General features: G+C 43.6%; 1 protein-coding gene across 1 annotated transcript in view; it reads left to right on the top strand.

Annotated features, from left to right (window-relative positions):
* Positions 1–27,607, top strand: part of zfhx3b (zinc finger homeobox 3b) — a 136,711-nt gene that overhangs the window by 58,653 nt on the left and 50,451 nt on the right. Inside the window, 1 exon segment of the mRNA XM_029455924.1 lies at positions 19,435–19,666. Within this exon segment, the coding sequence (XP_029311784.1) occupies positions 19,435–19,666 (232 nt within the window).

The following is a 27,607-nucleotide window of genomic DNA, read 5'->3' as shown; positions in this document are numbered from 1 at the left end:
AGACAGGAGAGAGGGGATGGGAGGTGGGGGGAGGGGGGCGACAGGAGGGTTGGAAGGATAGATACTCTGCTAATTATCATGGCTAGCCTATGATTGTTCAGTAATAGTGCTCAGTGGGAAAGGTTGCAGCAGTTCCAGGAAGAGCTGAGCTCTGATTTACTGGTACTACCGCTCTAATAAAGCGCTTGCTGCACATCCTGGGAGACAGCCCATTCTCTCCTTTCACATGCACAAGCGTGTAAATGCACACACAAACACACACACACACACACACACACACACACACACACACACGCACACGTACACACGTACACACACACAGAGCAATCTTGTAATCTAAAGTGCCAGCAGATGACAACATAGGGCTCATTAAATGTATCATTTTAATTGCTCAAAGAGAAGTTCTTATAATATGATTCGGTACAAGTGATGTACATGTAATAAAAGGTGTCCCACTAAGGATGTATTTAAATTCTGTATAGGCCCCTGTAACACCTCCTCAGTTAAACACAGTCATGATCCTGAACCCCGGTTACCCTCATTGTGTCAGTAGTCGCCTGCAGGGTGTTGAGCACTAGTGTCCTACCTCAAGCAGATCTCAGTTATATATAGAGTGGTAAGTGGAACAAGGAAGGAGTGGCATACAGAAGAAATCAGGGTGTATTGGATAGAGGGGCTGTCATGCAAGTAAAGGGGGCTGGTAGGGCTTGGCAGTGTGCAAGAATTTCACAACTCTTCTAGCTCCCACCCCTTGAGAAGACCAGGGAGAGGGTCGGGCTTTGACCCATGGCACAGCTGCTGCTGCTGCTGCTGCTGTTGCTGATTGTATGTGCAACTGCCCTACTGTGGGTGTTGTTAGGACTTACAAAGTGACAGTGAAAGAAAGCGGGAGATAGGGAGCAGAAAGCTGCTGAGACAGGGGATGTTGGTCGTTTCCCGGCTTTTTTTTCTTCCAATGACTGTTGACTGTTGAAATCCGAGTGCATTACCAGACCAGGTTCTCCGTCCTGGGTCTGTGGTGGCAATAGAGATGCATTCTCTGTGTTTCATCACACAGAGCCATAGGATTAGAAAAAGAATGGAGATGATGTGTTACATTGTCAGATGGGAGTTGGAGATCCTTGGTCATTGTATTAAATGTTGTTTGTTTTGATTAGATATTTTTGTTTTTGGACGAGAGCAGCTGAGCACGCTCCTGCTAATGTGCAAGGAAGCTGCTGAGCCTGTTATCTCCAGCCTGATCAGCAGAAAAGGCAGATTGGTGTTTGGGTAAGGAAAGGAATAGGAGGCAGGGTTATATCAGTTTTTGGGAACAGGGTCATAACAGTTCAAGGCAGAGATAAGTTCTTATTTGTGTACAGTCTGTGGCTTTGTCACTGTAGGCAGTGATGTATGGCGCAGATATACAGTTTGTACTTCCCCCCAGATCCCCTCTTTTTACAGACAAGAAACAGTTTCTTCAACACAACTGTCAAACATCCATAGCTATATACTCCTTAGTCCCCTCTGCTTCTGTCTGTTGTATTGCTTTTCTTTCTCCCTTTTCCTACCTTTTTTTCGTTGTCTCCACAGCATAAATAAACATAACAAATAGGGGGTGAAGGGACCCTCAAAACAAAACAGTGTGGATAGTGAACCAGTGGGTGGTCCAGAATGGGGATCTGCTTAAGGTTAAATATCTTTAATCCAACCATGCTTGAAAACTAAACATTCTCCTCAGCTGAAACCTCAGTCTGCATCCCCCATCCCACTCGCTCTACTTACTTTTCAGCTTGTTAGAAGTTCCTTGCTCCACACTTGAGAGCAAAGTACTGTTAACACTATTGTCAACACACTGATTCTCTTATTAAATCAACAGATGTAGCTCCCATGTAAAAAAAAACAAGACACATAAAGGTTTCCGGGCTTTACGATTCCATGTAATCAGCGGCCTCTACAATTTCCTATGAACTCAAATATTTGTTAGTCAAACTGCAGTAAAATAACTTGTGTAGGCTGACTCATTACATTTACATCAAAACAAATAACTCAATAACTATGAATACCCAGATTGAAGTGAAGTTTTAGAATTATGTGTGCTCACCTACAGGCTTACAAGAAATATTAATATAGTAGCACTATTGCTAATTTTAGGAATTTACCGGTCTACAGGGCACCTTAATGTAAGCTCTATTTCTTGTTGTGTTAGTTGTAAGATGAAAGCTGCTCATGCGGTTTGACACACTGAAAAAAAAAACTGACTTAGCTGCCGATGTATTTTGAGTGCATGCAAACACACTGTGGCTATCACGGCTTGAATGAAGCATCTCACAGGTCTTTTTAACTAACTATCAATACATCTGCCGACCTATAGCCACCACACCTGAAAGACTAACAGTGGCAATTGGCAGGTAAACACTGCTTTGATGAGGCCAGGTGGAGGCTCCTGTGAATCTATGTAGTTCCTAAGCTGAAGGGATGGAGAGAGTGAGGCAGGCAGGCTTACCGGCTCTGTGCCATCAATACATCAGTGGCTAAGCCACCAGATTAATGGCCTCCGAGTGGTCAGGGCCACAAAACTACTCAGCTCTGAGGCCTGTGTTCAGTGGAGCTGTACATGAAAGCAAGGTAGGGTGAAGAGACAGATGAGGAAAGGGGAGGAGGTCTTAGGTACCAGGATGAGCACACGGGGACCTCTATTCTGTTTGGGTTTGGCCTACAGAGTAGAGTCATGGGACAGATAAATTGTACAGAATGATGGATATGTGCCCCTGGCTGATGTTTTATTCCCCTTGCCTTGTAATGTTCCACTTGTAAATCTAAAAGGATGTTTGAGTTGCTTAACACAATAGTATAAGTAGTACTAAGTCATTTTATATTCATATTTATAAGGAAGGACATTTAGGTTTTAAGCACAGCCTGTTTGCTTTGTTGTTTGTTGGAGGCAGCCAACCCATGCTTGATTTACAATACTGCATCCATTTAAATAGTTACTAAGTGTGCAGAGCATGTACTGCCTTTGTTTTATCTAGGTTTTTCTTTGTTTTAACAAATCTGCCCCTAAGGTCTTTCCATTTGGTGGTGCATCGATTACTTTTGGATTGCAGAACTCCGGCAATTTTTCGCCTGGATTTCATTGTTGTTAGTGATGGGTCAGAGAGATGCTGATACCTGCATACATGCTTTCCTCAAAGCAGTCTATTTTGGATGGGTTATGCAGCACATAATGTGACAGGAAGTACTCTGTGCAGTGAAAAATCCACCTCACCTCTAAGGCTTGAGTAAAGATTAACCATCCACCAGTTTCCTGAGGACAATTTTCTGGGTAGAATTTCTATTTGAAATAGTGGGGCCTCAGAGGCCATTTCTATATTGAGAATATACTGTATATAGTGAGAATAGCCATCTCTTCCTGAACTTCATGGCGCTGGTTGTCCATCCATGTTTGCCTAATTGCTTTGTGCTTGAGTCCAGGGTTAGAACTGGGAGCTATAAATCTATCAGTGTTATGCAGACAATGTTTTCTCCAGATGTAGAAGAAAAGATTTCATCCTTTTGTAATTAAGCGGTACAGCCCAGGGTGTCATGCGGTTTTTATAGGGGGCCCTGGAAAAGATCATTTTGCACCTTGTTTTCTCATCATGCCTTTTATTCTACAATACAAAAGATGGATAAAATGGAAAGATGAAAATGAAAAAAAAGTGGCAGAGAATAGAATCTTGTTTAAATTGTAATATGGAAATCACTGTGCAGTGATGTAAGAGGTAGCGATGGGGAGCGTGGGGTGGAGGCACAAAAGGGGACAAAGGCATAGTCATGGAACCAAGGCAATTACATAGTTCCCCAGATGAAGAATATCAGAAAGAACTTCTTCTTTTTTTAACCCCAGGAATGTTCTCAAAAGTTATCTTTCCCACGGGTGCCGTCTTCTACACCTGTGTTCTACTTTAAACTAAGAGAGAGGGGGAGTGAGTTGGGGAAAGTGATAGTGAGTAAAAAAGAGAGAGACAGCTTTAAGAGTTGGGGACGAGAATGCTCTTCAGTTTCTCAAGGGCACCGATACTTTATGGCCTTCACATTCCTGCATGACAAACTGATGCCCAGAATAGACAGACTGGCGTTAGAAGAAAAAAATAACTTTAACTACCATGCCTTTAAGCCCCACCCCGACATATCATCTTGTTTCTTGCTCACCTTCGCCTCACCCTGCTTCGTTTATGTGGCAAACCTCAGGGTCACACTGTCTGACACTTGTCTTTTATTAGCAAAAGCTGGTGAAAGAGAAGGACTGAAGTGCAGGCTTTTGTTCAGTGTAAGCAGTTCCACACATTTGTGTTTTAAAAAGTCCTTTTCAATCTCATGTTGATTTACAGAGGCCTCTTTCCTCTGAGATCTCTTCAGAGCAGCAGACAGCAGAGGAAGTCTCCGTAGCCACTGAACTCCTCGGCTCAGTCCCAGATCATATACTATCATCCCTCACTGCCTTCCTTGCCAGCCCCACAAACTCTTTTTTATAATGTCACCACATTCAATCAACACTAGCCCTGCAATTAAGGACCGCTGAATAATTCAAACTTGGATCCTTCCTTCAGATTGATCTCTGTCACTAGATAGGAATTTCCTTAATTTATGCTTGTTAGGTTGGAATAGTCATGTTGAAATAATTTGAACCATAAGGGCTGTCTGTGCAGCTACTGTTTAAATGAGAACTCTGGGAGCCGTTAAAGTTTGAACATGAAATTGTGAGATCTGGAATGCAAATTATTATTCAAATAATCAATGTATTAATTTGCATGCTGAGAGGCGTGAGGGGGAGAGAGAGAAAGCATCTTAATAAGTTCTGTAAAGCAAAGTATTTTATTATTTGTTGATGTTTCAGGAGTGAGGGCGTATTAATTTTGCAGTTATGAGTCCCAGTGTGACCTAAATCTCTCATACTATCTCTCTCTCTCTCTCTCTCTCTCTCTGTCTCTCTCTCTCTCACAAACATACACACCCATCGTCATCACACACACACACACACACACATACACACACACACACACACACACACACACACACACACACACACACACACACACACACACACACACACACAAATGCTTTTGTGCTCACCAATGTTCAGACACACCTTCCTGTTTCTCAACAAGTATCATTTCACAGATGACTTACAGACAATGTGAAGAGTACAACAGCAGGAGATCCATACAGCCAGATCAATCGTTTTCTTCCATTTTTACAGGGACGGTATGGCCTCCTAATACAGGTTGTTTCATCTCCTAGTTTTCTTTCTCCTTTTGAATATCTGGGGAGATGAAATATCAAAATGTCTGGATTTATAGGATATTAAATAGACTTAAACCATAGACGTAAGCCTTAAGTAGTTGAAACTGGTTGAATGAGGAGCCAAACAAAGGCAAACCCTTAAGAACATTAAACTACTCTGAGAAAAATCTGAGATTTCAGGACCTGCTGTTTGTACTCTGATTTCCTACCTATCTTCTCTTACACATCAAATGGAGCTTATCATTCAATTTTTCTCAATGTACAACCTAAACTCAGTTTCTAGTTTTCATTACTGACTGGGCTGGGTGAAAAGGATGGAATAATTTGGTGATAGGTTTTTAGGTGTTTATTATCTGTGATCTTCTGGGATTTTGGAGTCTTTGAGTGGTCGTATCGGATCAGGAGCAAGTTTGTGACTGAGCAGCCTGTAAAATGAGGCCAATCTAAAATACAGAAAAACATATGCGTTGTGAATTTCAATCTAATAACTTATCGTTGAAGGATTGGGGGGCTTATAGTAGAATACTAACCATGAGTGGCGTATGTAGTTAAGAGAGATCAGTCCTTACATCTGGAAGGGTAGTTAGGATTTTCTTTAGACGAGAGATCCAGCACTGGAGTATTCCCAGTATTCAACTTAACTTTGAAATCATTAAAAATGATGAAGCCATCTCCACAAAGTCAGGGGTTTATATACGAAAATCAAACACCATCTGCCATCTCTGATCAGAAGCAACAGCCATCAGGCCAGGGTTACCAAGGCAGAACAGGAAAAGCCATTAACTGCCAATCACTGCATCGATCGACAAGCCAGTCCACCACTACCACCCCCTCTCTACCCCCACCCACCCACCCCTGCCCACAGACACACACACACATACAGTTCATCGGCTTTTACTGTACAGTGCACACACATAAGCACAGACACATACATGTGCACATCGCCTTGCATAAACCACTATCACTATCTCTTTGTGCATCCGCTTTACGTGATGGGTAACATTTGGTCGAGTTTGTCTCTTTCCCGTTTGAACCGCGTTATCTTTTAAATTATCTCGAGTCTAGATTGCAGGATCAACACTCTGTTCAGTTTAGATAAAGGTTGTCTGACTTTTTTTTATTGGCTCAGTAAACCCAATGTGTTACTTGAAGGACAGTCAAGATTCTGTTAAAAAGATATTTCCTTCTGAGCATAGGTTTGTAATCTCCTCATTACCGAAATGCATCTCAGTAAAGTCTATTGCCCTGTCAAAATGAAAGTAGACATTCCATTCTGCTCGCTCTCCCTCCACATTTTTGGAGTCGACCCTCAGATAAAAAGGGAACTAATAGAGTTGGTGAAGGGCAAAAAGAAAAAAAAGACGAGATTGATTTTTTTTTTTCTCCTCCATTTTCAAAGGTGTCGCTAGAACTGAGGGTCATTAGAAGAATATTTACCTACTTCCCAATTTAATAGAGATGCTGTATATCAGAGTGATCTGGATCAGAGGTCAGGGCAGGGGGGAGCAATTAAAACGTATGGATTCAGAAGCTCTGGGCCTGTCCCATTGTGTGTGTTGTAGGCAGAAACAGATAGGTGAGCTAAAAGGGAGGCAGAGCCAATATGTTTTGAACATGACTGTATTAATTAATCGAGCGTTGTCACTGATGGACTAGTGATGCATTAGTCAGGGGCACGGATGTGTGTGTATGCACATCATACACAGGCATGCGCTCGTATTGACCTGCATGTTTTTGTTCCTGATTGTGTACATACAATGCACTCATATTGTACTAGTTCAACTATTATACATCATTTCATACAAGTTAAGCCAGTGGCCAGTATAGCATACATTCACTACTATTACTAATTGTGCTGTCTTTTCTGTTACTTGCTTTGGTTAGGTCAGCCTTCTCTGGGGCCACACAATAGCCAGAGACAGAACAGATATGATGGATGTGGCCTAGGGCCTATACGCTCGCTCTGCGTCTGCGGTGGCCTCATCCACACATCAGCCACGGGGAGAGGGAGGGAACGCCGTAGGGAGGGAGGGAAGGAGGGCAGAGATACAAACCAGACCAGCCATTTTCCTCGTTCTGCTCATAAATATTTGTGTGGCTGATTTATAAACAGTGGAGCAAGAGAAGAGATCAAAGTGAACTGTAACGCTTATATAAAACTGGGTCTTTTTCACGACACTGCCCTACACACCATGCCCGTGCCTATTAAAGACAAAGCTATATATCACAGGGCATATTGGCAAGAGTACTGAATGGCCACTCACACTTTAGAGCTCGGTCTTCCCTCAGTTGTGAGTCTAGCTCTTATAGCACAACCCTCCAAGGCTCTCAAACGCTAGTTAATCGCCATCAATATGTGTTATAGCTAAAACTCAACCTGTTCTCGGCCTTTGTAAACTCCCCCGAGGTCAGTGGCTTCTTAGGTGCATTTTAAATGGCTGTAGTAATGCCAGGCAGTCATATTAAAACATAGCAATGCAGTGAAGAGTCATGTGTCCCGGTAGTGGTAGAGTAGTGTTCGTCACAGTAGACAGCTGCACAAGCTGATTCAGGCAACCAGCTGGTCAGACGCAACACAAAGGCCAAGCCTCCTGTACGGCAGAGAGGAGGGGATTAGGGTGGGGTGATGCACTGTGTGTTTACTGTATACATGTGTGTGTTTGTTGGAGTAGAGTACTGTCCTCATGTGTCCAAGCACTGGCCGACACAGACATCCACAACTACAGCACTATGGGCCCGTTTTCAGCAGAGCAGACATTCCACACCTACAAGCAGTGTTTACTTCGTGCCCCCTCCCAGCTCACCCCCCAATTTCACACACACACATATATCACCAATCCTACCCCAGCCCCCACCCCTACCATTGGTTCCCAGCCAGGGTGCAAATGTGGGGGAGCAAGAGGTGCTCTCCTCTGCCTCTGGCCCTCTCCCTGATTAAGAACAGTTATAGCTGGCAGATGCAGAGGAGCACCATGAAGATGGCTGTTCGCTGACCTCTGTGGGAGGGAGAATAGCACGGGTAATGGGAGAGAAAAGAAGGCCTATTTCAATGGAGATTCCCCCCCTTTGTCCACCAGCAGGACAGGGTGTGCTCAGTGTGGTGAGGCCTGGGAGTGTTGCCTGTCTCTCTGTCAGACTGTCTGTGTGTCAGTGCCTGGAGACATCTGCTGTGGGAACACGGTGGCATTATTTTTTCTGGCACGTTACCTAACGCTTACATAACACACGAGTGCAGGGTAAAACGTTTTAATTGGCCTCTGTATTATATAGCAATGATTTGTCAAATATCTTTTTACTTTATATGTAGCATATCAGTACAGTCCTTGGGAACGATAATCAAGACATGTTTCCATAGTCTCCCCAAGTAGTATGAGAGAATTCTGCTATCCTGTACAGCAGTAAGATGAAGCACCCCGTGTCTTATATGTAGCTGCCCTCCCTATATTCTGTTGTATATTTTGTATATGGCATGTGAGTTTGATCAGGTAGGCAGGCATTGTAGGAGGGTTTGAGAGAGAGAGAGTTGACTGCAGATTGTCATACCCCTAGTGAGTCTGAGTTTCTGTGCGGGGAGTTCAAAGTCCTGGTGAACATCAGAGGGCTGATGCTGAGTGAGGCTGACTAGCTGCAGCCTGTGGTCTGGGAAGGGTTACTGAATTATTACTGATGGTTTCAGGGGTATCTGTCCGACCACAGGACTGGGGAATATTAATCATTTATTTGATTGTCCGCATGTGCTGATTAATCAATTTGAGAAGGATCTGCAGGATTAACTACCCTATTATTCCCCTGTAAGAACAGATAAGAGATAAGACTTTAAAATATCATATTCCATTTATCATTTATTTTTAGGTCCCTGCTGGGTGAAATAAAAACTGAGGTGAGATTAGGCAGAACAGCAACATGGGGAAAGCGTTTTGGGAGGAGGATAAGAGAACGAGGGATGAGGAGAGAGAGAAAAATCTCTTAACTGCGGATTTTAGTACTTCAGAAGATGGGGGAAAAGATACAGCTTTGTATTTCTTCAAACATGGCACAGAAACCAAGTTGTGCAGCTGGGAGTGAGAGAGCGGAGAGAAAAAAGGGGGGCGGAGAGACAATAGGAACAGGAAGTTGATGGGAAAGTGATAGCTGTCTCCACCTGGAGTATAGCCCGTGCTGTGTGTTAGGGGGGAAGGCATAGCAAGAGAAAGGAGTGAGCTGCTGCATGCGACTCCTATACTGTACTCTGGTTTCGGTAAGTTTGGCTCTCATACCAAGTATAGCTAGCTAAACAATGTCACAATTTCTCTTTACCTCACTAACTATCTATTCAGTCTATAAATGCTCAATCTGCCAGCTGTTTAATGTGTTATGTCATGTGGTAATGCCTTTGATTCCAACATGCCTCCGTTTGTAAATACAAGAGGCACTCAAAAGGCTGTGGTTTCTTTACAAGCATGGCGCCCCCAGCGCTTTGGTTGGGAATGCATTGAGAGGGAGAAGGATTGAAAGAGTAAGGGAGGGAGTAAGAGGTGGTTAGAAACTGTATACACTTCCCGTTGCTCTTCTGCCTACCCTCTCCCTGCTGCCTCTGGTTGCACAGGCAGGCAGTGAGTGAGAAATGTGAGAGGGAGGAGTATGTCCTCTCTCCTGGCTGAACACAGCACCCTAATTATGCACTTTTCAGCAGGTTTTACCTTTAACACTTTCCTCCCGGGTTTGAGATTAGTGCTCACTATGCTTGATTTACTGCACAATTACTGAACAAGAGCTCTATCTAATCAATAAACAGGAAGGAGAAAAGTGGTAGGCTTTGAAGTATAGTTTGAGATTTTTTGCACGATTGAGCAGTGTATATGGTGAAGGCAGTAGGGCAGCGTGGCTGCGATTCCAGCCTTTAAAATATCTATTATATCAGACACACCTCTTTGCTTTTCCAGCTCTCTATCTAAGCCTCTTTACGGTGCTGAACTACTGGAGTGGAAAATGACATCTTTTTTTTCTGACCACTGCTTAACACAGAGGTCAGCAGCAAATTGTCTAATAAGGACATTCCACCAAAACATTAGATTAAAATCACAAGTTGTCTAATAAAAGTGGGGCTTAATGTGATCTTATAACTTACGTGCACAAGTTACATGAGAAGGGATATAAAGCACTCTTGTGTGGTAGCTTGCTATGCCCTGTGTTAAATGTCCCCAAATGGGCAGCCAGCACAATGACCTCTATGATGACACTTGCTAATGGCATGAGCGGTTATTTTAGGAAGGTCCAATGACCGCCCATCACAAGTCTTTCTGGGGCTTTGTAAAGCTTTTTGCCAGCATGAGCAAAGCAATAGGCCTCTTCCAATTAGTCCGGTCTGTGTTTGATTTTTAGTGATGACAACTATATCTCAGCTGCAATTATGCTGCAGTGGGAATGATGAGGGTTTAGGTTATTGATCCTCAATTGATCACCCTGATCAATGAGCATTTTTTTTCTTTTTTAATGGAAAGTGGAGTTATGTCTTTTTCTTTGGCTAATGAGCAGGTCTAACAGAATGACCCTGTAAAGAAATCTGTGTTAGCGAGGCACATGTGTATTAGTGATAGAGTTGGCTGCGCTCATCACAGAGAAACATTTTTGCACTAGCTCCCTGTGGGCATAGGTCAAAGGCTACGATGGGTCCTTATGAGGCGGGAACAGCTGTGTCTTTCTGCATTTTAATGATAGGGTTCTAATTCATAATGGTAATAGCTTAAAATACTTCTTACTGATGAATGAAAAGGAGGGATGTGTGCAGTGTGTCATTAAAATTATGGAAAGAATAGTATTTTTAATTACACTTAAAATGTTTAGCTTTGTATCTCTATTTTATAACCCCAAAAGTGCAATGTCAGGGTTTCACTCATTAACATTGCAGCTTTTAGTTGCCCGGTATGGAAGAGTTGACAGGTGAAACTGGTGGGTGTTTGGTGTATGAATTGCTTGAAGAACCCTCAACAGCAGTTTCACTCCAACAAGGTACCTCATGTACCATGCAAATAGGCCCACATTTAGACCCACTCTGTATATTCACCTCCACTCAACCCCACTCATTAATTTTCATTTTAAGAAGAGGACCTCTCAAAGGTTATGTTGCTCCTTTTGTTGGCGCAATGCTTCAAATAAAGATAGCAGTTTAAGACTGGGTTAAATATTGACAATGGCTGAGCACACCATCAATGTTATTAATTAGCTGTTGTGTCTAGAAAGCTTGTGCGAGGGCTGTGCATGAACAGCTAAACATTTCCTCTTACGAGATCTCAAACACCCTCTCCCCAAAACACATTTCTATGAATCTTGCATTAAAAAAAGGATACAGAATAGTCAGAAAACATACAGCATTACAGCTATGACAGCCTTATTGCGTAGCCTGAAGCAGCAACCAATTATGTGGTAATAAAATATTTACACTACCAAACTGAGAACGCCAGGGGTGAAAGCTAGATAATACAAGCCTTAGGAGCCTGTATTCTGTGTCTCCTCTCTGTCGTTACGTCAGCGGAAAGGTGGAACAGGAGATCAGCTAATGACAATAGGCTCAGAAGCAAGAGCGTGGGCAGACCTGCAGTTCAATGACTTTTTCGTCGCCCCTGCTGCTGTGGGCATATTTAGGGGCTATTTTTAGGTCACAGTAACCCACAAGGTGGGAAAGGGACGCATTATCGTAACATTGACTCGACTCCGTCGGTGATGTTAAATTGGACGTCCTTTTGACTTGTGATGGCTACTCCCTCACAATAATATGGCAATGAATCTGCATTCACGGCAGAGTGTGATGTTTGTTCTCGAGGACTAATTGTGTTTGGGTAATGTTCCTGCCCTGAATTTAATTCTCACTGACTGCATTAATCATTACAAGTGGTGTTTGTCTGTATCTTAATCCAACACCCTCCCATCCCCAGACTCACCGTCTCTCTCACTCTTATTGGGCTCTTTCACTTCTGCCCTCCTCAAACTCCTTTTTTCATCCTTTGCCTCCATCTAACAAGCTTTTTGCTGCCCACATCTGTGGCAGCTTCACAAGGCCATGCTGTCATTGTCAGACTGGCAAGTGACAAATGAGAGGCAGGGAGGTGTTGGAGACTTTTGTCAGCTCTGTCGGTGTACGGCTGCCTCTGCCTTTAGCCTACAAACACATCAGTGACCAATAGCATAGCTGAGTCCAGATCTAGGTAGTCAGTCATCTTGTTCTTATCTAGTATGCACACACACACACACTTCCATTAACAGCCCTACACACAACCAGTGTGGTGCCTTTCATACATTCCTGAGATTTTCCTTTACAGGATGATTCCATTTGATTGATAGCTTAACATGTATACTGTGGTTTGCATTACAAACTCTAACCCCTCACAGGAAACATCTGAAAAAGATGTATACTCGAACACGCAAGCCATAGTGCAAAGCACGGGAGTACAAGACTTGTCACGCTGGCTGAAAATTCAGATTTAAATCTTGCGTGGCGGCCCAGTTTCTAAGCCAGAAGACAGGGAGTGGTTTTAGAGTAACATTAGTGGATGCAGTCATATTTGTCTTCTTGGGAAGAATACCGGGGTGGGGGATTGAGAAGTTGCTGAAAACACAAACATTTTCTCCACCGACCTACTTGTTGTCTGTATCTCTTAAGAAAATCAGATCGTGGCCTTTACAGTTTTAGAGATATTCCAATTTATCTATGTTCTTTTCAGCCCTATCACTGACTTGTTACAACACAAAACCTGTTCTTTTCCTCCCTTATGTCGTGAGTTATTGCGATAAGAGTGTCAGTAAAACACTGATGCAATTAGCTCTGATTCAAACTCAAAATCTGAACCTCTCATTATGCCTGTGTGTCTCCTGTTTTGCTAAAATGATCAAAATAAAAAAAATCTTCCCCTGCCCTGTACAAGTAATTATTGTCACCGCTGTCCAAAATGGAGAGTTGTGATGTTGACACAGTCCTCTGGGTAATGCAGAGAAGGGCCAGGGCAGGTCCTGATTTGCCCCATTCAGCTTCCAGATGGTACCTTGCCAGTACACATGTCATCAAGTGTCTGTAACAGTTGTTTGGGTACCACCATGGCTCCTCCCTGCTCTCGACTCCTGCAGGCAGACTTATTTTACTGCAATTTTGGCTAGCTCCTCCCAGCATGGCTTTCATAAAAGCACCAGGAGGTTAAGCTGTTAATTAGCTATTGAAGGAGGAGGCCAACAGCTTGCTGTTAATTTGCTATATTATTATTTTTTTCTTATTTGGGGATTGACATAATTTCCTGCCTGTTGTGGAGTCATCTCTGTGTATCACAAAAGCAGGAACGGGCTCATTAAGGCGGGGGGAAATGTTTTTATCTGGCTACGATTAGAAGTGCACATTATGTATGTATAGCCATGCTTATCCAAATGTTCTTAATGAGAGAGACCCTGGACGCCAGTGTGGGGCTCCTGTGGGCATAGACCCAGGCTCGTTATCACCACACAGGGCATTGATCTCTCTACCGCCTGCTTGCTTATCCTCCTCCTCCTCTTCCCCTTTCAAAGACAGTGACTTGCACATGAATTATGTGGACACATTGATCAGCTGATTGAGAGCTATTGTTTAGAGCCCTGGGTCATTATTGAAGGAGGGATTACCCAACTCTTGTTTTGTGCGTGCGTATGTGAGAGTGTATTACTCAGCTCCTTGTCACAGCACAAACTCCCCTTAGCTCAACTTAGATTTCCAAGGGCTACACAAATGTGCGCACACTTGCACACACACTGAGCACATACAGAAGCCTACACAATCAACATGGCCCAAATGACTGCCTGCATTGATTGCCTTCCCTCTGCAATTATGTTCCCATTGTTTACTTTCTAGCATCTTACTCATTCAAATGGAATTCAATAATTATTGCTTTATTTAATGTTAAAGTAAGTAAGAGTGGTGGGTGTGGAGCACCAGTAGCTGCATTGTCTTTAAGTGTCTCTATGACCCCTCCCCGGCTACTTTGTTTTATAGGCCTATGTTAAGTCATCCTCTCCAAGGACACCTACAGCGATCCATCTTTACCTTGCTGCCCTACCTTACGACACAGAGGTCCGTGTTGTTTCTCTCTTCCCTCCCAGAGACAAATATGCAGCCTGTTTTTTATTCACCAGTAGTGATGGATCATTTCTACAGTAAGGCAGTAAAGGAAGCAACTTAGCACATTATGGGGTTTAAGACAGAGGGACAGGATGCGGTGGAGGGGCGGCAGGGATTAGGAAGAGTAAAGGAGAAGAAAGCACAAGGGTGCGGATGAGGTTCAGGAAGCAGTAGGTAGGCAGTTTGAGCCTGAAGTACACAGTCCCCTTAATCCACAACCTAACTTTTAGGCATGTTGCAGCTTGCAGTGGCTAATTCAAAGCAGCCACCACACTTGGCACCCAGTGGGGCCTCTGTGGTTGGAGCTGTTGTTCGTGCTGGCAGACAGGGAAACACAGGCTAAACTGCGAGCACTCACTGACTCCAGTCACTCCGCTTCGCTTTCCTAAATAACCTGCTTACGTTCCAGGGGAATCCCAGAGTGCAGATGTATGAGAACCTCAACAGACCTCTGCACACGTACAAATGCATTGTTGCTGGGAAGAAATTATTATTTCTTCTGCCTTTGGTCACGGTGTGTTTTTCAACCCAACAGGCACATTACATTGTCTCCTTTCACAGTGAAACACAGTTACCTCACTGGTTATGATTGCTGCCATGACATCACTACGTTTGAATAACAAAGGTGCTGCTTGACTTATTCTAACATGTCTCAAGCCAAGAACTACGCACATTTTCTTCCCAGGTGACAGGTTAAACGAGATGTTTTACCTATGTGTTTGTAAAAGATCAGGTTTGCTCTATTGCAGTGCTTTGCATGGGGCCAGGTGTGAATTGCATTTTTCTAACCTCTCATGGCAAACACGCATACACACACTCAGACATTAGCCTTTAGTGCCGAGAATAGGGGGCGGGGGGGGGAGCTGGTAGCCGGTTACAAAGCAATATCCAGGCAGATACTTACTGGCTCTCTCACAGAGGGAATTTGGCAGCTCTCTTAGAATTGATAGCTATTTAGCTCACAGATAGTCATCTGTTTTAATGCATTAATTTTGTATTAAAAGCACTGCCAAATTTAATGGTGGAAATTAGGGTATGATCGTAATGGTATGTGTGTTTGAGAGTCTGTATGTGCATGTTTGTGTGTGTACATTTCTGATGTTCATTGTGTCTATATCATTATATGTGTTTGTTGCGTGTACATGCTGTATTATACGGCTCCATTGGGAGCCATTCTTTGGAATTACCGGCTCTCCGTCTCCCTTCCACCCTTCCAGTAATACCCACCTCTATCTTGTGTTAGTTGGACTCTCTCAGCAACCACACTGTTTTGTGTTAAAGGTGCACTTTTACTTTGCATTTAAGTGGATGGAAATGCAGATGTATGCAATGCTCTGGGTGGGTGGTGAAACTGATACAGGCGTGTATTGCCCACTCAGAGGGCAAGGTGCACTGTAGAGTTGTGTGAGAGAGGATGGGGTGGTGCCCACACCGCCCCTGTCCCTCTTTACCTGAAAAAGCACAGAGCACTGCTTCTGCCTCCACAGAAAAAGATAAGGTGCTCCATAGAAGAGAGAGGCTTGAAAAATCACGATTACATTTTTAAACTATGAAAATCCCCACAGTATAAAACAAAGCGTATAACAGGCCTTTGAGTGCAAAAAAACAGATTGAAGGTGATCTCTCAAGGTAAATGTATTGTAGTACATCTTTTAAAAAGTATGAAACAGCAAAGGTAGTTTAGGGTAATCCAACCAGCCTTAGTTTTTTACTGTTGCATACCTTTCTTTCTTTTAAAACACTGCAATATAACTAAAATATGAATGAAGTATTTGTACGTACAATCAGTGTGTCTTTGTGAACTTATCTGTTAAATCAGACCACACATACAGTACATTCACATACACACAGCATGTCTCTCATGCCCAATTGCTGTTGAGTACATCACTGCATTCTAGGCGGTCACACATTTGTACTTGCTCAGCTTAAATCTCCTATACGACTAAATTCCCAGAAAGTTCAGCAGTATTGAATCCATGCCACTGACCCATCGAGCTTTCCCACATTATGCTCCACAGCTCCCCTCCTGTCGGGGCCTCCATAGGGTGCTTAGAAACCCCAGAGCCGGCCGACCAATTCCTCCCTGCTCAACATGACTTTTTCATTAAGCCGCCAAATTCCTGCACTCCAGTTGGAGGTGATTTATCAACTAGGGGCTTCATCGCAGGTTCATAGGAAACAGACATAGGCCCTGCCTCATGCATTATTATGTTTCACGTTCAAAGTGTGTATGCGTGTGTGTGTGTGTGTGTGTGTGTGTGTGTGTGTGTGTGTGTCTGTCTGTCTGTCTGTCTGTCTGTCTGTCTGTCTGTCTGTCTGTGTGTGTGTGAACCAGAGAGGGCGATGGACTGTGAGTGTACTGTGTCCATGCTGTGTTTGTGCTCTTAGCTATAATCCTATGGATAATTCCGAGGGAATCCAGTGAAAATCCATGTTAGGTAGAGTTAGTGCGTGTGATGATCAGAAGGTTTTTGCACTCATGGGGCAAGCTATGCTGTTCTCCTCGGTACTATGGTAACATTTTCCCTCAGTCCTGCCTGGAATACTGAATAAGCAGGGGCCACCTCTCTGATCAGTTGTTGGTTTGATCTCTTACCTCGTTCACTGACTCTAAAATGCCCCAGACTGCGCTGGGTCATGGCCAGTGCAAAGATGGTGAAAGTGCTGGTTTACAGGTGTAACCGTTTGACATTGTAGACAAAGCTACAAGCACTGGGGGCAGGCACATTTTGGCTCTGTTGAGGCCATCTTCCTGGCCAGTCAGGTTTATAGTGAATTATGGCTGATTCAGGGGCAGGCGGTCTAAGGTTCACTCCTATATAAACCCTGTGCTTTTTATGGGAAACTATAAAACTCCCAGGATTTTTTTCTACCTCCCGGGACTAGCTTTGAAGTTTCGGTCAGGTGCTGTCATTTTTTTAAAACTGGTTTTCTTGTAGATTTTTGGAGCCTTGAGTCATTTGCGGCAAGGATTCTTTTTTCTTTCTTTTTTTTTACTCAAGACATCTGCTATGAGTAAAAGCAGTTTGCATGATGGATTTGGTGTTATCTATAACTGAATCTGTCTCTCTCCTTAGCTCTGATGCAATATTTGTGCACAGAGGAAAAGGAGGTGGGCTCCCACAATATCCAGCAACACCTATTCATGACATCATGGATGGCTTAAAACGAGGCGAGAAAGGAGAGCATACAGAGACACAGAACCTTTTACAATCACCTAATAACTCTATTACACCGAGCTGTGGGGCTCACAAAAAGGAGAGAGAAAAAAAAACTTGGATTCTTTTTCCTGGAAGCGGTGTCTTAATGCACATTTTAGGTGTAAAAGTGAGAAATATGAAACCAAAGAGAATGAAACACAATAGCTCAGAAAACCCCATAGCAATATTACAATATTGCCAGAAAATTAAACATTAGGAGAAAGGGACAAGAGCATTTTAGGGAAGCATAATATTGTTATGTCTTTTTTTTCACCAGCCTGTCAACACCTGATTTAGATGTAATGTGGTTAAATGTCTAATGTTTCCATTGCTTTTGCAATTTCCAGCCAGCCAAGCAGGCCATCCAGTGCAGCAGAGGATAGCTCAGTTTTTTATTGATGAATGATTTAGTTTTCTAAACCTTTATCTAAGTGTGAGTCTGATGTGTAAAGGAAATGAACACAGGGGGGGGGGGTTATACTCCTTAAATGCGGAATTGGTAATAAAACCTGATCGAAAATATTGAGTAGACTCAACTTTAATCACAAGCTTTCATCACTGTTAATGATTTGAGTAATTAGCTTCTTCTTACTGCAAGTTAATATTCATCGGTGCATTTTACCTCGTTAAAAATGGCAGATGTTATTTATTAATTTACTATTAAATGAACCAGGCAGCATTTCATTTACATATGTGTATTAAAAGCTTTTAAACCATTTATCTTCATTCAAAATATTTAGGTGGAAAAACATAGTATATTTCAATATACAACAGATTGTGTGTTCTCTCAGCATGCTTCATAGAAGACATGGGTGCCAAGAAGATTAGAGAAAAACAGGAAAACTTTTGGTGATTGACATTGATCGCAGCCACAGAAATCCACAGCAAGACTTCAGAGTTTGATATTAGGAGCGGCACATGACAGGCGTGACACAAGTGGCCATACCGAGTCTGGGGCTTTCATTGTAAACATGCAGAAACAATCAGTGTGATGCTTTAGGATATCGGTCAATAACTCTGATGCTCACACCAGGCCCAGCCATATTGTGTTGGCCTTGCATCATTGATTGAGCCATGCAGGAGGTAATTAGACTGGAGCTCTGTGGTGTGACAAGAGGTTGTGGTGGTACGGTGTCACTACGGGGCGTTAGGCATGTTGTGACACTGCGGAGGGTGGGCTGGAATCTGGACTAGGCCTGCTGTTGACTTTAGGAGGAAGTGCTGGGGTTGACAGGCCAATACTAGTGCTGATTTCCCGTCCTCTGAAGGTTGTCCTCCTGTTGTGGAATGTTCCGGTTTCTCTCAGAGTGTACTAAATCCCCCTCCTGCCTCACCACCGGCTGACTTTGCCTCTCTTTCTCGATGAGAGAGCGAGGATTTAACTCACCATGATCAATATTTAGTATCCCATGCGTGAAACAAGCAGATGTTTGGAGTTTCCTTTTCAGAGACGGGAGGCTTCTGTTGAGTGAAGGGGATCAATGCTGCCTTCCGTCTGTGCGGCTGTAGACCCACAGCTTCTGAAGGGTGGCTGATGTGATTCCTGCCCACCCTTGGGCCCCTGAGATTTGCGTGCCTCCCAGGCCTCTCCTGTCCTGTTAGCCCACTGATACAGACACTCACGCAGACAAAGTGCGCAGTCCAAACAGTTGTCCTGAAGTGGAAGAGGTCTGGATGTTAAACAACAGGGCTGTGATTGGGAATTGATTTGTTCATTTGCCAACTGTTTGAGTGAAAGTGAGTCGGTGGTGCCTAGCCAGCTATCTGCCATCTACAATAACCTCTTTCCCTCTCTCTCTCTTTCTCTGTGTTCCTTTCCTTCTCTATCTCTCTCTCTCTCTCCATTCCCTCCCACAGCACCTGCAGCAGCACGAACACGCGGTGGAGGGTGATGCCTGCTACTACCATTGTGTGCTGTGTAACTACTCGACCAAGGCCAAGCTCAACCTGATCCAGCATGTGCGCTCCATGAAGCACCAGCGCAGTGAGAGCCTCAGGAAGCTACAGCGCTTGCAGAAGGGCCTGCCCGAGGAGGAGGAGGACCTCAGCTCCATCTTTACTATTCGCAAATGCTCTTCTTCAGACACAGGTCAGAACCTGCCCCTGTGGCCCTTTTCTCTTTACGTGTGCCTGACTGTCTTTTACTCTCTTGATCTCTCTACCTATGCTGCTTCGTCTCTTGTACACTTAAACATAAATCAATCCGCGCCACTGAGACACTTATGCCTAAGTTGTCAAAGTGTGCATTCACAATTTTCTTAAAGATTATTTTTCTGGCTTTTTTGCCTTTATTGGATAGCACAGGTGATAGACAGGAAATGGGGAGAAAGAGGGGAAAATATGCAGCAAATGACCGCGGGTCGGCCCGAACCTGGGCCAGCCTTAGTACATGGCCGCCTGCTCTACCAAGTGAGCTACCAGGGCGCCCAGTTTGTCACTCTTTTCCTTTTACATTTACCTCTCCACGGAAATGTGTTTTTTTTAGTGAAATTGAAATACAGAAGTATTAAACTCAAATGTACAGCACTATTTGTATATAGGAAGAATAGTACATCACACCACTAAGTATGACCTTTACATTGACAGAGCCAAGTGAAATTATAACTAAATAGAGGAGAGAGTCTATCATTCAGACATACAATTAAAAATAACATTCCAAACAACTTTATTTTTCAAATGTATCGTTGATACTGATATAATGTATTGTCCATATCATTTACACAAAATATTCCTGCCTTCAGCAGCATAAGCAGAGATCCATCTTAATGGGAGCTGTCCTTTTCAGCCATAAAACACATTGAGACAGAGCAGGCCAGAGAAGGAGGAGCCGAACAACAGCAGCAGCTGCAACAACAACAAGAACACCACAAAACAGACACAGCTACAACAACAGTAGCATGACTGAAACAAAATGCCTCCGCTGCTCATTTATTATGGACTGATTAGGAAGAGTGAGCTGTGGTCAATTAACACTCTTTCTTAGCAGAGATTTGGTTTTCCAATCACTTTAACTCCTGTGCTCTGACAAAGGGGCTCTATTGTGTGTCCCTCCAAGAGGGAACCATTACTTCCCTTGCACACATACTCACTGTCTGTGTTATGCAGGGGGGGAAAGGCCAGCCTGTGAAGATGCTTTGTTCCAAGGAGGCAGGGATAATGAAGCCAGCGGCCGGGAAATTGCGCAAAAGGCAGTCACAGATCTGAAGCAAATCATTAGAGAACATATTTAGCTGAGCAATTAGGGACAATTAAGCTTTCTGCTCGCTGCACTCCAAATATGTTAATGACTACAGTACAGTGGACAGGCGAACATGCAAAGGCAAGAGGAAGGGCAATTTGGGTTAAAAGGGTGGGGGTTGGGAATTTACTTTTTTGTGTTCCGACAGGAGGAGTTGTTGTGCGTTTTGCAAATAAATGTGTTTTATTTTATTTTTAGCAGATGTTTTTTGTTCTCTTTGAACCTTTGATGAGTTAGATGCCCAAGTTTGTGCCAGGGTGAGGGATCCGAGCTTTAGGTTAGGTAATGGGCCCCTGCAGTGGGGCTGTGTGTGGGTAGTATCATTACACACACGCGTAGACAGCAGTTACTCCCCTGCGGAGCTTCATCAAATTACAATATCCCTCACTTACTTGAGCAGACCACTAGTATCTAACTAAATGTAAAAGGATTTACCTCCATTTGTTCTTTTTAAAATGAAATGAAGTGTGTAAAAAAACCGTAAAAGCATCTTGATAAAATTACTTCAATAATGATCATACCTTTTCGTCTGTAATCATTAACTTTAAAATTGCTGACTCCACACCTCTCACTTCTACCATTTCACACCCCAGATGCCTTGTTCCAACAGCCTCAGCTGCGCCGGTCCACCTCACACCCCCACCCTCTACTATAGGGCTGAACCATTCCCTCCCAGTGTAATATTTAATTTCCTCTTCGCTAGCTCTTCTGTGGCACAGGGCTCCTTTTTGTGGTTGAGGCATAGTTGCTAAAGTGGTGGAGCGTTCACTGGCTTGTTAAAACAAAGTTGCCCCTGGATTTCTGGGTCACCTAGACAGTAATTCCCTCGCCGGCTGCTGTTCTGTGATCCTGCGAGTGGTTCTCTGCTGGCGTTAGGTGCTTGTAGCCTGCCTGGGATTTTTTTTCACAAAACATACGGAGCCTTCTTTTTCTCCAAAACACACAACTTGCATCAGACACATAACAACATTACACACAGAGGTGGTATGAAATGGTAGCATAATTCTTTACAAATCCATTCATTTTAAACAATGTCTTTAAAATCTGTCTTTCATTCAACTGATACATTTCTATGAAAGCATCGGAATGAAATAAGGGTAGCTCATGCATGATCCGGTGTGTTTTACACTTTATAACCTTGCATATTAATGCCCCTTATGAGGATGCAGCAGACTGTAGGGATTCGGTGCCACATGTCTCCTCTGGGCTGGATGTCCGAGGAGCGCAAGGGCAGCAGAAATGAGGTTTCTTTCCAATTAGACTAACACAGGGATAAAAGGCTTGCATTGTTTTAATTCTTGCTCATACTGAAAATGTGCTGCTTAGGCATGTTGCTCTCTGGCCCCACCTCCATTTGCCTTCTTTAACGCTTTATCCGTGGGGAAACAATGGGGGCACAGAGGGACTGCAGCCCCGCACAGCTGCCCTGTGTGTGCAGAGATCACTGAATAAAGCTCAGCGCTCACTTGAACCAATGCACTGCCTGCACCACTGTTAGCCCTCAAGTTTTAAAGATTGCAGCTCATTACCTGGTGGCAGGTAGACATAAAAATAGTGGAAAAGAGAGACATGTATGTGACAGAGAAGGCGAGAGGGAACTGTTAAAACACCATGAAGCATTCACTTGTGAGGACAGCTGGTTTGACAGCATGAGGACAAAATATATTTTAGGTTTAGTGGTTACAGAGAACATGTAAAACCTAGTGTCATGTTGATGTCAAGTGGAGGGGTTAATGGGAACTGCTGACAACATAAAGCATTGGGATTTGTGTGTATTGTAGAGACGGATATAAGAGAACTTAGTGAGGAACAGATGCAAAAGAAGTGGGTGGGAAACAAATTTGGGGAGCTTGCGTGTGAGAGCTAGTGTGACACTTGAGCGTATGATGACCCTATTTCGTATGAATGATGTTCACCAGGGCATATAACTCAATGACACATTGAGGTTTCTCATTTCTTAACATTTAATCGACTAAAGTTATTTTTTGAGCGTAGAACAGAATGAGATCATGCCTTTAAAAAGGGCAAAGTTAAATTGCACTGAAGGGTGGATGCACTTCTGCAAGAAATGTTTGCTTTGTGTGTGTGTGTGTGTGTGTGTGTGTGTGTGTGTGTGCGTGGAAGAGAACGAGTGAGAGAGAAATGCAGGCAAGAACATTTTATAAGGGTGAAATATTAGTATTTTTTAGTGGTGGCGTACGTGTGTGCGTTTATCTGTATGTGTATGGAGGAGGCAGAGATGGAGAACAAACGTGGCTGACAGTGTGGATTAGCTCCTGCTGTAAATCTGCCTCAGTCACAGATGGCAGGCCCTTGATCGCTGGGCTGTGACGGCTTGGCTCTCATCGCAGGAGGAAATCCCTGTCTGTGAGTCTAGGAGGCTGGGAAGGAGAAGGCTGGGGCTGGGGCCGCCTGGGCAGCCACCAGTCATTGTCTCCCGTTTGTGTAGACATACAGGCTTGGGTATTCAAGGGCGAAGACTGGTTTGGGGAGGGGTCATCTTACTTTGACTCTGCAGTTGTTTCATCCACCACACCGTGAGAGCTTGTAAGTGGAACTTAAGCCTCCAGTTTAGATCAGTGTTACTTTTAATGACCAGTTTGAGAAACTGGGCAGGGGAGCTGTGTGCATTATTAAATGGAAATGAGACAAAAGGATGCATACGAATTACTGCATAATAGCGGTATCCAAAATGAGATCCATTGCTTGTTTCGCTAAAAGGGGTGCGCTTTCAGGGTCACACACCTAATAGTAAGGCTTGGCCTGACAACAGTGGCATTTTTATCCCCCCCCTCCCTCCCTCTCCCTCTCTGCCTCATGCATAATTCTTGAGATGGGCTGTGACATGGAAAAGTGCACTAATAAAGCAAAAAGAGAAAAGTCACTCATGTTTTAGGATTTGCACTTGCAGCTCACATTGTGATTCAGTGTTGGCAGACAGGATGTGTCCACATCCAGTCTGTCAATATTACTGTTACAAATATTTGATATGCATTATATTGAACTATGCCTTCATCCTTTTGTCTTATCCTCTGCTTCTAACCATTTTCTTGCAATATATTAACAGGGACTTACTCTCCCCTGCTATCATACTCTATCATGCCCTGCTATCCGCATGTCCAGTGGCTAAGTTAAATCTGCTAAAGCCAGGTAAAATCAGAGGTGAGCCAGGCCACGCTCTGATGGCATGCAAGGGCCATAGTCTGAGCTTTTGCTCCCCACGGGCAAGAGCAAAACAGACGGTAGCCATTTCTGGAATGCACTCCTTTATTCATGCTTGTTAAAATGCAAAGTAAACCTTTCCAGAAACAGGATATTGTAGCCCCTAACCACCAGACCCTTTCTACATGCCACATTATGGCCAATCTGAAAGTAAGTTGTATAGACAGACACTGCTGCAATGCGCTTTTAATAAAGGCTGTTATTGCCCTGGTGATGCAGAGTGGATATGAGGATGAAGACTGTGCAGGCCTGGATGAGTAGGGCCCCAGAGGGCCCGAAGCTCAGTCAGGCCTCCGTCAGTCGCCTGCCTTCTAATCCCTGTCCGAAGGGCATCGAGGCAGCATAGGAAATTGTTTGCTGTCCACAGAACGTGCCAGGAAATTCATAAATACATTACTTTTCATTTTGAAAATATTACAAAAGACTAGACGTTTATTAAAAAACCAAAATGATGGCTTTATAGATTTTCCACTTGTGTATCAGCATTCATATGACCATGCTGCTCTAACTAACACAAGCATGCCTTTTCTTTCCCTTTGCCCCCTGCTTTATGGACGAGTTTGGTATGAATTCCTCTGCTGGCTCATCCTGTAATAGCAAGTTGACCAGAAAGCCACCATGCTATTCTGGGACGGGCTGTGAATAAAAATGTCTTCTGTCCAGATTTTTACTACCCCTCCTGACTGTACCTCTGTTCTGTAAATACTGGTCAGCTTTGCTCCTGGGCTGGAAGGCGAGTACAGTCTGGGTCCTGGTTGTGCCAGCCTGTCCAATAGATAGAACAGGAGCAGCATAAATGTCAAAGATGAGTGTTTATATACAGAAAGAAAGAGACAATAAGAAAATAAATTCAACAATGACAAGCTGAAAAGCAATATCCTCTCAAAATCAGGACCAGAACCTTTTCCATGCAGTATTTGGGGATTTTAACTCCTGCTGAGTTCACCTTGTGTGTGCCCTGTATGTTTTATGCCCCGTGTGTGATTTCACTGTCAGTTATGCCATGTGGGTGTAAATATGCGCCAGATTTTATTTTGCAAACTCGCATACCCATAAATGAGCACACACTTAGGTGTCCACTTTGAGAATCAGGCCATGTGTGGGTGCGAGAGGCTCTCCTTGTCATCAAGCCCATTTTCAGAGGAGACTGGCAGCACATTATAATATTGGTTTCCCTCTCTCTTGTCATTACTAGACACTCTCCTTGAAAGCTGATCCAAAAGATAGACAGTCCATCAGGAGACAGTCATCTCATTTGTACTTACTAAACGTGTTAATGAGTTCTATTTTCGGGCCTAGAGGCTTTGCTGCTGGATATTGGAGCAGAGGTGGCGATCAGTGGTGTGAGGTGCTGGATCGCAGGATCAGGGGGAGCTCGGAGGGAGGGGAAGGAGGTAATGCAGCAGCCATGCTGCCCGTCATGTCACTCACACGGAGTGACCACAGCCTCCGCAGGGGCTGTCAGTCAGGGCTGAGGGCGGGAAGTCTGTGGTTACAGACAGAAACAGCCAGTGGAGGAGAGAATAGATTAGGTGACAAAGACATAATGGTTATGATGGGTTTAATTATAGCAGCGGCCATGTCACTGCCATACAGGTACATGAGATGAAGGAGAAACAAGTCGATTTAAAATGGAGGAGCCTGGTATAGTTTCTATTCTTTAATTACCGATTTATATACGTGTTTGATAAAGCATAGGCCTAATGTGCAGTTTGTTTATCATTACAGTTAAAGGTATGTGAGAAAAACAAGTGGCTGACCTTCCTTATTAGAGAATATGATGCAGGGTTTTGTCAACACATACTTGGACTCTCCACATGTGTAACAAACACGACTCCCCCGACTCTTTTAATTTAATTAAAGTTACTAAGAGCTAGTTGTGTCTGTCCTCATTATCAAACCCACTTTTGTTGATTGTCTTTGTAAAAGAATGCATACCCAGCACATTTTTTACAATGTACTAGAAAATGAAAAAGTGCAATACAGATAGTTTCTCTTGTTTTACTGGTAGTACAGTATGTTTTAGTTCTTATATTTAATTTTTTTCATAAGTTTTCACCACGCTCCTTACTTGAACTTCCGCCTTAGGCGCACATTATCATCTTACATCCAGCATGTTCTCATCTACGATATTGATTGTAGTGCAAGTGTATGCCAGGTAGTCTAGGAACTAGAACCAATACACACTTATATTGCTCCTATTTGTTACTCTGTTTTGGTATTGGGTAAACAGTGCTGCTGGCTGTCAGAATTGGGCAGCTCAATTTGACCATAGGCAGCATCAGAGAAGAAGCAGGGGTAAAGTTGGGCAACTATCGAGTCGAGGCTAAGAAAGTTTTATTTAGCCATTTTTAATAAGGCTGTTTGTGCCCCCCAGAGAGAGCTGGTGGATCAAAGGGCATGATCAGTGCTATGGATGAGTTCACCCAGGGTCCAGCAGAGATGATAGGCCTAGCTGACAACAAAACAAAACCAGAGAGTGATGCCCTATCCAGCAGCATGTTGCCCTCACACTCTGAAGGCTCCATTAGAATAAAGGCAGATGAAACAAAGAATGGCTGAAAGCACAGATGTTGTGATTCATTATCCACTCTCTGATAGATAGGCAAGAGTAGGTGTGTAACATGTGTATGTTGCTTAATGTGCAAATGCATGCTATTTTAGTTTGATGTAAAGAAAACATCCTGACAGAGAAAAACACATTTAGTACAGACACATACAGGTAAAACACGAAACATACACGGGTCCATGTTTTGAGTGCATTAGCAAAAGGGGTCCCCTCCAGTAACTCAACCGCATCAACTAAAAGCAGCCAGGCAGATGGCAGCAATGAGAGAAGTGCAGAAATAATTCAATAGTGAACCTTTCTAACCTTTACCTGTGGGCGTGAGCACCAGTCATTGATTCATGCTGTGCTTGACAGTACACTACACACCACCTGAGGAGGGTGAGAGGAGGGTGGATGAAGAGAAATGGATGAGTTTGGTGGAAAACACGAAAGGATAATATGAGTGGGAGGGAGGCTCTACTGTATGTCGGCGATGTTAGTGTGTGACATTAGAGGGAACTTTCCACAGATGGATATTGGGAATTATTCTGGATTTGTCTAGATTTGCCCCCCTTGCCCCCATGTAGCTGTGTATCGGCAGACAGACATACATTCTCACACCACATCGAGTGTGATACCACGAGTGTAGTCTACAGTAGGCTGCAATTGATTACAAAGCACCTTCAGGGTTGGGGCCCGTGCCTGCCTACTTCCAGACTATATTATCCCATAAACCTGGCGCACTGTAAGGCAGTGCTTATCTTGGGATAAGTGTTGTGAAGAACGTTGTGGTTGATGAGCAGAGCACATACAGTCCAAAGTCTCTTGTTGTGTGGTGGCTACTGACTGAGCAGTGATCTTGTGAAGGCACTATTTATTAAAGAAAGGAAGTCTGGAGTGAAGATATGCCAGCAGCCCAACTCTATTTAGCCAGATGTGATCGCCTACCCAGTGACACTCTGAGACAAAATAGTATTTGTTTTGTGACAATCTTGGACCATTTGAGTCAGTCAGATTTATGG

Source organism: Cottoperca gobio, chromosome 3 (assembly GCF_900634415.1).
Source record: "Cottoperca gobio chromosome 3, fCotGob3.1, whole genome shotgun sequence".
NCBI lineage: Eukaryota > Metazoa > Chordata > Actinopteri > Perciformes > Bovichtidae > Cottoperca > Cottoperca gobio.
Note: the sequence above shows the minus strand (reverse complement) of the source record. Positions and strands in the feature narration are given on the sequence as shown.